Source organism: Anarrhichthys ocellatus, unplaced genomic scaffold (genome assembly GCF_004355925.1).
Source record: "Anarrhichthys ocellatus isolate YVR2014 unplaced genomic scaffold, GSC_Weel_1.0 scaffold101, whole genome shotgun sequence".
NCBI lineage: Eukaryota > Metazoa > Chordata > Actinopteri > Perciformes > Anarhichadidae > Anarrhichthys > Anarrhichthys ocellatus.
In genome coordinates this window covers 647,735-659,023 of record NW_022280131.1, presented here as the reverse complement: position 1 = coordinate 659,023, position 11,289 = coordinate 647,735, and the positions used below count along the sequence as shown (strand labels likewise).

The 11,289-nt window shown below is 41.8% G+C and overlaps 1 protein-coding gene across 6 annotated transcripts; it reads right to left on the bottom strand.

Moving 5' to 3' along the window:
* Nucleotides 1-5,288: 5,288 nt before the first annotated feature.
* chchd7 (coiled-coil-helix-coiled-coil-helix domain containing 7) lies at nt 5,289-11,140 on the bottom strand. 6 transcript variants are annotated; one of them, XM_031876011.1, is made up of 4 exons: nt 9,695-11,140; nt 8,830-8,889; nt 7,824-7,922; nt 5,289-6,075 (listed from the first exon to the last, which is right to left on the bottom strand). In XM_031876011.1, exons 2-4 carry the CDS (start codon nt 8,881-8,883, stop codon nt 5,971-5,973), a joined length of 258 nt encoding a protein of 85 aa, XP_031731871.1. In that variant the 5' UTR covers nt 8,884-8,889; nt 9,695-11,140; the 3' UTR covers nt 5,289-5,970. The 6 variants fall into 6 exon arrangements, with proteins under 6 accessions (XP_031731871.1, XP_031731870.1, XP_031731874.1 ...); XM_031876010.1 differs by having other exon boundaries at nt 8,830-9,875; nt 10,832-11,140; XM_031876014.1 differs by having other exon boundaries at nt 10,832-11,140.
* Between the last annotated feature and the right edge of the window lie 149 nt (nt 11,141-11,289).

Here is an 11,289-nt window from a genome sequence, read left to right as displayed (position 1 = left end):
GGTGCCCGCCTCACGAAAGAAGCTCCAGCTGTTTCTGGGGTTCGCTAATTTCTACCGACGGTTCATCCGGGACCACAGCCGAACGGCAGATCCGCTGACTCGACTCACCTCCTCCAAGGTGTTGTTTTCATGGACCCCAGAGGCCGACAAGGCTTTTTGTGCTCTCAAGGAGCGGTTCGCCTCGGCTCCAATCCTGGTCCACCCAGACAAGACACGGCAGTTTGTCATCGAGGTGGACGCCTCGGACACCGGAGTCGGAGCCGTACTGTCCCAGCGGTCAGCTTCCGACTCTAAGCTCCATCCTTGTGCTTTCTTCTCCCGTAGACTTTCCCCGGCGGAGAGAAACTACGACGTAGGCAACCGAGAGCTGTTGGCTGTCAAGTTAGCCTTGGAGGAGTGGAGGCACTGGCTGGAGGGATCGGTGCTCCCCTTTATCGTATGGACCGACCACCGAAATCTGGAGTATATCCACACGGCGAGACGCCTCAATTCTCGCCAGGCCCGCTGGGCTTTGTTCTTCGCCCGTTTCAATTTCACCATCACCTATCGGCCGGGTCACAAGAACACCAAGCCAGACGCACTCTCCCATCAGTTTGCCCCGGAAGAGGGAGACTCTACTCCCGACACCATCCTGCCTGCCTCGTACGTGCTCGGTGCTGTCACATGGAGATCGAGAGGGTGGTACGCGAGGCCCAGCACACCCAACCTGACCCTGGAGGGGGCCCTCTGAATGGTCTGTTTGTTCCTCCGTCCGTCCGCTCCCAAGTCCTGTTAGGTACTGTTAGGATCCCTGTCTGACCTAGTGTGTGCTCCTCTGTTTTTTTCCCTCCTCTTCTTAGGCTCAGCTGTGGGGAATTCCAGTGATCATCTCCGACTGACTTAAATACCCCAGCTGTCCTCCGGCACGTTGTCAGTCCGTCTGGTTACCAGTCTGTTTCTAGTCCACGTAAGTCTGAACAGCGTTTTCAGTGAAGATTTATATCTAACCTTTCTGGCTGTCTTCAGCATCCTGCCACGCAGAGTCGATCCCCGGGCATTCACCTGTGCGAAGAGGCCGACCCGCGTAGTACCACGGAGTACACCGGTTGGCGTCCTTTTGTTTCCTTCCCGGACCGTTTCCAGCCGTGAGTTCGGTGGAGCTTCCCTCCCGACTCCGGAGGCTGCATCATCCTTCCTCAGTTGAGTTTCCCTTCCGACTCAGGGAGAACGAAGGAGAGGCTTTGGCCACTGGACACGGTGCCGTAGTTTTTTGTTTATTGTTTTCTGTTTGAATCTGCAAATATATAATAAAGTCCTTGGCTGGACTAAACCTGCTGTGTGAGCGTGCGTTTGGGTCCATCTACTACACCACCACATAACAACAATAAGCATGCTCAGTTGGCATGACAGCAACTCTCTTCCATGTTGTGCCGGTGTTTTTCTTTTTACTCGGAAGATGTGACTTATCAGTGGGCTTTTGAAGGATATCACGGTCAGTGGTTCTCAGCCTCTGGTCTCCCTCTACTCCAGATTTGATGTAATCTGCATCCTGTGAGATATCTGACTGGAAGCTCTCATGTTTGTGGCCAGCAACGGAAAGACAGACGCCTCACTCTCATGACTAAATCAGTCGTAAGAATTTCTCAATGTGAGCATTCCTCTTCACGATTCATGTTACAGCATCACGCAGTTAGCTGCCACACAAGTCATCATTGCAACCTTTCAGGTGGTAGTGAAAGTGCTCGCTCCGTAAATGTACCTCACTCAGATTCTACACACATATGCATATAACTGGTGGTGTAGTTTTTGCTTCACAGCTACGTTGCTGCTCACTGTCCTCTTCGCTAATCATAGCTGACCTCGAAATTACATTCACGTCTTTCCGGTCACAATCTTTCAGATCATTGAAAGCATTTTTTTAAATATTATAATCTGTTATATCTTGGCTGAGTACTCAATACCAGCCTTAGTGTGTGGCTGGTATTGTTTTCACCTTGTGTAAAATCATGGAAAAAATGTCTTTAGAACTTAGCCAGTTGCTTGTCTGTCTGCGGTCAGATTTGTCACAGTAATAGTGTCACAATAGATTCAGTCACAAATCTTTTCAGGTGCATAGTAGGATCAAAAAGTAAATAAAAATGAAGGTGCACCCCATGCACCAAGGCTGAATCTTACCTGAGCAGCCCTAGTTCAAATTCAATTAGGGCCTTTGGCTGAATGTCCTTCCCTCTTTCTCTCCCCTTTCCTCTCTAGTACATCACTCTTCGCCCTCTCCTCTTAATGGCAACCCCCCCCCCCCAAAAAAAAGACAGGCAGAGTTCAAAGATGTGTGTCCTCATTCTGTTGTGCTGTCATGTGTTGGATGCTGCTATTTGACCCTGTGTTGGCTAGGTCTCACCATTAAAGATGTTGTAATCTCAGTGTGGGTCTTCTTATTAAATAAAGGTTATTTACATATATTGCATTTTAATCTATTGTAACCCCAGTCTTTGCATCATAGTCCTCATGACCTCACAAGCTGGTAACTTTATTCTTTAATGGTATGTCACATATCATATTCAATGAAGCTCTAGCGTAAGTTCAGACAGGAAGACTATACTCTTGCATGCCTAAGCCCATAGCTTATTTACCATACATCTGCCATCACTCCTCATGCAGGCACTTATTATTTCCTTGCTGTTATTGTTCGGGGCTGTCAATCATGATCAGCTGTCTAGATCAGCTGGTCTCTCTAGCCAATAGCACAACGACACAAGGACATCGTCAGCCTATCATCTTGCTGCTGTCTCTCTTAAATATGACTGTCTCTCTACCTTCAGTACGTTGAAGCTGCTGTTATGCAACCCTCCACCTCCCCATCTCTGCCCAATCTTTGCAGATTCATCAGCTTCATCAACTCATCATTCTATCAACCTCATCAGCCACCATCACCACCAGTGTCTGGCCTCCACGGGGGGATTTATATTGTTGCTGCTCAGGACAATCACAACTCGATGACAAATCTCCTCGTTGAGTTCAAGAGCCAAAGAATTTCTGTGTAACTCATTAACACAGCATCTGTCTTAATAAATATTAACTACTAATCATTCACTTGTCTCTCCTGATTGAAATGCAGCAGCAGCATTGGGGATCTGTTAGCAGTGGAATCACATACGTTGCAGTATTGGGGTGTTATTAAATGGTAAATGGACTGTACTTGTATAGAGCTTTTCTAGTCTCCCAACCTACACTACAACTGACACTACATGTCATCATTCACCCATTCACTGATGACAGGGGCTAACATGCAAGGTACCTGCCCATCAGGACTATCTAACATTCATGTCAGGTCCATATAGAGTTCCCCCTGGACCTGCTCTATACAATAAGTATAGATAAATTGATTGTTAAGACTCTGCCCATACTTCTTTAAGTGTGCCTTAAATCCCTCGTAAGTCATGTTTTAACTGGTGTTGGAGCTTTTGCTATTACTTTCATTTTGTTGCCTGCTATCATAATCTGCTAAGATTATTAAGCATCTAAATTATTCCAAAATCATGCCTGGCCACATTCTCAATACATGCATATAACTGGTGGTGGCGTGTTGGCTCAATGGCTATTTTACTGCTCACTGTAAAAGATAACTCATCAGATCTGATTAATATATAATTCAGCTAATCACTAATACTCATGTGTTCAGCTACTTCTTCACATCCAGGTATTCGATTACTACATATTCATCTATTTTGTCATTTACTTAAAACCATTGTATTTTGCTAATAACTACTTATGTGTATTCTGCAATTGTTCCTTTTTCATAATATTCTACTAATTTCCCGTATTAATTGTCTTCTGATATGTGGCGTCATATAAATCATATCGGGTAAGTGGTGTTATATCGTTGTATCTGTAAAGTAGCATCATATCCATTTTATTTTTACAAGTCGTTCATATAGTCTTGTATTCTCATAATTTTATCATAGGCTATCTGCTACATTTTCGTTGCTTCTGTAATTGCTCACAATCATCGTATTCTGATTGACATGTACATCGTATATCGAAGTGGTGTCAGATCCATCGCATTGCTAACTCTCAGGTCACTGCTGACCTCTTTTGGTTAAATCTATTCAGTGTCTTATGAGTGATGTATGATTCATTAAAAGTGTCATGTAATGGAGACTTACTGCTTGGCAAAATCTATATAATTTCATGCCTGTTATTCCAGTCCACGAGCCACGTAGTCTAAACTCAGACTGTTGCTATTCAGGTCACTGCTGACCGTTAGCCATTGCTGGCTAAGCTAAAAAAAAAAGTAGATCTCGCAGTTGCTCTGGTCAGTGCTGACCTAGTCATTGCAGCGCTTTTGTTCATGTTTACTTATTAATGGTAAATCGTTGATTCTAATCTCTTCACCTCACATTTCTTTCATGCTCCTTGTTATGCCTCATCTCTTAGCAGCTTATGCCATCTTCATCGATCATTCATGACCAGTTTCATTGCCATTTGGTAAATAAACATTCTTTTGGGGGAATATTAGGCTGTGGTTTATTTTTTTCCTTTTGGAGGATTTATCTTCTGCTGCTCAGGGCGGACACCCCTCCATTACAAATCTCCCTGTAGAGGCCAAGCGCCAAAGACTCTGTCAAGACTTCATCATCACATATCATCCGTTTATAATAAACTTATCTTTTCTACATCTGACTTGTCTCTCCTGATTGAAATATAATTGGGTGCTGTCTGTCCCCCTGTCTCTTAATGATTTCCATTGAGCCCTTGGCTCAAGCAGTGCACATTGTGTTATTTGGGGATGATGTCTTTATGTACTTAACATTGCATACACATGTTCCACTCATGCACTCACCCACACTGCTGAAATTGCTGACTTCACACGCCACTGTTTATGTTTGCCTGTTATGTTGCCTTTAAGTGAATAAATAACTAGTTAGTTTGCTTGGTTGTGTGTGTCTCACTCGTATGTCATGGCCGTGCGGCCCGGTTTGTGACATAACGTCCAAACAAACAGCAAATGGAATCAGTAAAATTGTCGATCATCTGATTATTGTTCACTCTGGCTTTGGATATCATGACTCTATAACAAGCTTTCAGATCGCCATATCTCAAAAATGTAGCCAAGGTGTATGATGTTATCTCTTATAATATCAATAAAAGCACAAAATACATAATAAGAGCCTGTTTCTTTCCTTTGAGGATTGGAGTGCTGTGGTCAGGCTTCTCTTATCTCTCATACAATTATGATCATTAACACTTGACAGTTATACATATACATTATACATACATAAAGACAATACAAGTAATGATATACACAGTAACAATATCTAATAATTTATTCTTTCAAAAACTAATTATTAAAGGAGAATACTGCGATACATTTTGAAGGCGCTGGTTTGTAAAATCTCTGTTCAACTGGCCCATCACAATCAAGAGACAACACAAGCCAGACCTGAGACCTGACAGCTTAGAATGATACAGGACTACAAAAAACACAACACAAGAAATAAGGACAAAAACAGAATGAAATCAAACTAATCAAATCAGTAAAACAATCATGTAGATACAATACTCCCAGTGTATTAAGGTTAGACAGATGATAGATGCCCATCACACAGGTGGCTTTAGAAACAGTTTCATGTTATTGTTTATTGAGGTTTATGATCATTGGACTGACACTACATGAAATGAGTTAAGAGCTTTTGTTTGAAGGAAAACATCCTGTACAACTGAGATCCTGTTTTGTGCAGACTTCATCATGAATAGTCAAGGTCCTTAACAAGTGGACACCCAAGAGCACAACTGTATATTGACAACACAATATCCTTTTCTTGTCATTTTATTATAGACCAGTTACAGATGGTCACTTCCACACGACCTGAGTTTGAGGACAGGTCAGGCCTCGAGTCAGTGTAACCAGCCAAAGCATTGTAGTGGTGTCTCCACAGTGTGTCGGCGTGTAGTAAATGTCCTCGCCATGTCTCTGCGTTACCTTGCTGACTCTCAGTATGGTTTGCCTCCGATAGCAGCGAGCATCTCTTGCCTCTCTGCAGCAGTGGGCATGTCGGGTCGCACACCGTCTCTTCTCCTCTGTTGCATTATGCTGTGCTGAAGGAGGCAAACACAAAATGCTTAGCAACATATGACTAACTGTACCTTATTAGACATTGTGCATTATTAGTAGAAACTCTGAAAGATACAGTTGTGTTCCATATAGGACCACAATCATCACAGTTGGCATGAAAGAAAACAACAAAACCTCTTACGAAAAAATATTTGTATAAACTGATCTGAAATCTAAGAAGAATCTCCTCTACAACTAATAATTGGCTCAAACTGATTAGATATTGTGTCCATAACAAATGTTAATTAATGGATAGATTTATTACAAGACGTGCATTTAATGTTGTGACTCTGCATACTGAAGCGTGTGTTCTGCTGCGACAGCATTCAGTTCAGACTCGAGTCGTGCTAACAGGGTTTCAGAAAGGTTGCATATAAAATTGTGTCAAAATGATGTAACAAAGAGGTTTAAAAGTCGAGATATCTCGGCCTCTATTGCTTCAATTGTGATTATTCTTTTTAAGGGGGGGTGCCTAAACCTTTTGGTAAATTCAGAAGGACAGCAAATACTTGACTCTTTTTCCCTTTTTTAAATTAAATAACATTAGAGGACTTTCTTCTGTTCTCTACCTGATGACAAACATGTGACACCTTCATGAGTCACGGTGCCGTGAGCGGCTCCTTCTCACTCCCTTCTGTCCCTCACTGTGCCAGCGCTCTGACCAACCAGAGGGTGTCGCTACTGCAGCATCAAGGACAACCTGTGCTGTCTTCCCACCCATGAACAGGGGTCTCGTATACAAAACAGAGTGTAGGATCCACACTAAATGTTTGCGTACGTTCAAAGGAGGAAAAAAATATTCAGATTTATAAAACCTGGAGTATGCCTGCCAGTGAGCTATTTCCTGTATCAACCTGTAAATGTGTGCAGCTGGCTCAGCCTCACATCCCGCCCTCTACACACCATATATGCTCAATACAAAGCACCTTATGAATGTTGATGCATAGAAATGAGTTGCTGATCAGTGGGTCTCTACGGTGAATCACAGAGACCACCGAGAGGAAGACTAAGAAAAGGTGTTTGTGAGAGATCGGTCACTCTCTGTCATCTCTCAATTTGGTAATTGACAGCATCTCTATGTACAGGTGGTGAAGATGTGCCAGGTGAGGTGACTGGAGAAGGTCTGTGAGTGACTCTCCAGTGAGCTCTGATACTTCTTTTTACAATCAACACTTGAAATGATGAAGGCACTTGCAAATTTTTTTTTAATTTTTTTTTAAATGTAACAAAACACTGGGGCCACAATGTGTCCTTCACGGTTGACAGGTTTTGCTGTTCAAATCAGCAATGTGCTGTTTACAGTTTGTCTGTGTGCATGTATCTCTCCCTATGGAATAAATCATTAATTAATAAATACAGTTGTGTGTGATTTTACTCACAAACACTTCATGAAAGCTCATTTTGTACTTGGTGATATCTGCAGAGTATTAGAAGATTATTGAAAACTAATGACGCCCACCTGTTCTGCAGTTCTTTAACGTTAGTTGACGTTATTTTACAGATGATGATAAATTCACCAGCTGCTCCACAGCTGACCACGAGGCAGTTCAGCCCTCTCTTGATGAAATATTGAGCGAAATTTGATTTGAGGTTTGAGTTAGTCCATGTCTTTTACAATTCAAATGTGCTTACAGTCATGGCTTACTAGTACAAGCACAAATACAACGCTCCGCTTTTTATCAACTCTTGATTCTTCAGTTTGTTGTCTTTGACGCTGGAGACATACACTCACCCAGTATTTCCGACAGCTCTTATATCTCTGGAAATAAGCTGAGCACATTCTGGAATCATAGTTGTAGGCCCCCAAACACTTCTGGGAGGCATCACTTTCCTGAAAGAGAAGATGGTCCACCAACAGAACAGAATGAGACACTTGTGCTGTGTTTACACCAATTGTGACACAAATTTTCTGCGCGACGAGATTACATACAAAGTCAATGCAAAGACGCGAATGGATGCGAAATCTGAACTTTCTCAACTGACGTCCTGATGTTGTTGAATCAGAAATGGAGGAAACAAATATTGTAGTTGTAGGTGTTCACCCAGCGCTCTACGATATCTCATACTAGTAGAGACCGGACCAAACTATATGTGTGTAAACCATATGGTACGAACAATGAAAAAGACGCTGCCGTATTTGCGTCTAGATGACATTATGTTGAGAGTTGATGGAGCTGCTACAATGTTAGCATAGCCTAGCATTGAGCATTGAGAAAACAAGTATTTTAAGTTATTTGCTTGTCATCTTGCGGAGAGAACTAACAAAACATGAATTCAGACTTTTTATAAATCTGCATCATTACGTAGTTATTTCGGCATCCCTTTTTGTTGGTTTATTGCAGTTAAATCACGGCAACATCAGTTTATTTTGTGTTCATACAGCTGTAGTAAACAGCCGACATGTGGCTGGCTAGACAGTGAATACAGCTCGATGAAATCCACGGAGCTGCTCTGGATGATGTTATGAAAGGCGTTTTGTTTCCCGGGATATCTGGGACTTCCACAACAAGTACTAAGCATTCCATGGTTGATGGTGGAAATAAATGGCTTAATAATGGTTTCCATGGAGATAAGCCACTTCTCCTCTCCGGCACATCTAGCGCGAACGACAAATAAACACAAATGATCCCGAGAGTAACTTGGCGTTTGGTGTGAACGCAGCATAATGGACACTGTCCCATCCCTGCAGCAGACAGATGTTTGACAGCGTGCAGGATGTAAAGGGCCGGTGAGCTTACTTCGATGCATGGGTTGCTATCCTGATTCCGAACTTTCCGTACAGTTTTATCCATTCGGACCTGTGTAAAGATAGACATAGAAAACAGGTTCAGTTATTGCACATGGTCTCTTCTGTGTGTGAGTGAAATTATTACAAGTAGTCATCACATGTAACTGATTTCTACAGCTCAGTTCATTTTATATTTAATAAAATCAGCAGATATGTTGTTACGAAGGCAACTTTCAAATAGGTGAACCTACTGTAATATTGTAATTTTGCATTCTAAACATGACATGTATCTTTAGAAGCTAGAGGCTGAAATCAATTCATAGAAACCATTTTCTGATGCACCACTACCAATGCGAACACCAACACCAGTCAATTTATCATTTTATTGATGATAAGGAGAAATAACAAACTTGCTATTTAATTTGGGATCGATTAATCAATTAGTCATTCTACAGAAAATGAATGGTCATCAACTTGTAGAACTAGAGTAACTGTCTAAATCACTTATAAAGGAAAAGTTCAAAATATTCGCTAGTGTCTGTTTGTCCAAGGTGAGGATGTCCTGCTTTACCCTGTTTTAGCTCACAGTGAAGCGACTCTCTCTGGTTGGACAACACAAGATTCTGAAGACTTGGACTCTGGGGAACTGGGAGGGACATTATTTGGAATTTGGGAGAGTGAAAAGTGCAGCTAGCCTATTAATGGATAAAACATAGATTGTTGAGTATTGATCATCAATGATCGGCAATTAGTATTGACGGCAAAAAAAAAACTTGATAGGGGATCTCTAAAAGATGTATTTGCTCCTTTTTTCTTTTGTGCCATTTCAATCCGTGAAACCGATCCATGAGTCTGATCCGAGATCCGATCCGAACCTTGAGTTTATGATCCGTTGCACCACTAGTTACAACTCAGCCGGCCTCTCATCTGTGGCTCAGGAGCAATAGAGCCTATATACCACTAGTCGGTGGTAGCACCCAGTGCACCGGGCAACACTGGTCGACCTTGTTAACTGGTAACTGTCAGCTGAATGCGTGGATGTTGTAGTTAGGACACCTAGCAAGAAAATACAAGAAAATACGTAGCTGTGCTCATGAATGCATATTTGTCTAGTTTTTCATTACAACGTCAAAACATATGCGATTTGTCTTTGGAGGCTTGTGTAAGATTAATGTTGAAAACAGGAAGAGAGCAAATGTATCTTCCTGTGAGTTTCTACATAGGCCTTCTGGTTTTTTGGAGAATGTTAGAGTAAACATGTGTCAATTAGAAGAACGTATATTGTGCAGCTGATACAGAATCTTCATACTTCCTTATTTCCACATGATTACGTTTGATTCATTGATTTGCAGCACTACAATCTAATTTCTAATGAACTGGTTTTAGGTGACGGTGACAGCTAATGTTGGTTGAAACCACTAAAATACCAACACAGTGTGAAGGCTCTTCATCCGTATACTCTGACTCAAATACATACGAGATACCATCAGATGTAAAGACCTCATCCACATTTTCAGAATCATCTAAATATTCAGCTGAAAATTATTATCCAAATATTATGAAACATCCTATTCATAAGGCCTAGCTGCTCCACAGAGCCACAGTCACATTTTACCGTTTTACTTTCAGCTTATTTTTACGCCTTTGCTATTACTAACCAGATTGTGTTTAAGGAGAGTATGAAAGTGAAGTTGAAATGATAATGAAATGGATAATATTTATAATTAATATCGAAATAAATTCGGCGACTGTATCCCGAAATGTAATGCGAAATGTATCCCGAATTGAAGAATGTCTCTTTCTTTAGTGGAAAATATCGTTAGTCGTATCGACCCGTGGTGTAAACTTAACAACAACACGTGTTACTGATCTGGACGATGTCCTCCACTATATGTAACCCTGCTACAGTGTAACACGTTGACCTTCACTGATATTACCAAACAGCTAACAGGACACTTTGTAGCAGCTTTTCATTTAGACGGAATGACAAACGTGACACAGTTGATACCTACCTACCTTATACAAACAGGCTACACACTTTGATCCAGCGCGAGTGTAGCGTAATGACTGCTGAATGCGCCTGATATCAACACAGCAGTGAAGATTATCCAGGTTTTGATAAGACCAAAACAAATGCTAATAACGGCTATTCAAAGATCGTGCTGTCATTGATGTCCCATTGGGCTGCTAGCAAAAGGCTATTGAACAACAATACTCTAGCATACATGTGGCTACCTAATGAAGCTACACGGTATATAACCTCTCCGTCATGCTCGAGACAACTCCACTCTCGTTGTTGCAACAGCGCACCAGGAAAATCAGCTACACCGTCACCGGTAACTGACGACAACATCAGCCAATAGGAACCCCTGAACCCTAAAAACGCAGACTGACAATAAAGAGAGCCAATAGAATTACTCGGCCGACATGTTTGTTTTCCTATCGTTTTAAATTGTGCTAAACCAAATTT

What these genes read in the sequence shown, in the direction of transcription:
- chchd7 (XM_031876008.1), bottom strand. Translation starts at nt 8,907, where the DNA reads ATGTCTATCTTTACACAGGTCCGAATGGATAAAACTGTACGGAAAGTT. An exon ending in ATAGCAACCCATGCATCGAA is followed by an intron (nt 7,923 to 8,829) that starts GTAAGCTCACCG and finishes CTTCTCTTTCAG; the next exon opens with GAAAGTGATGCCTCCCAGAA. An exon ending in AGAGCTGTCGGAAATACTGG is followed by an intron (nt 6,076 to 7,823) that starts GTGAGTGTATGT and finishes TGCCTCCTTCAG; the next exon opens with CACAGCATAATGCAACAGAG.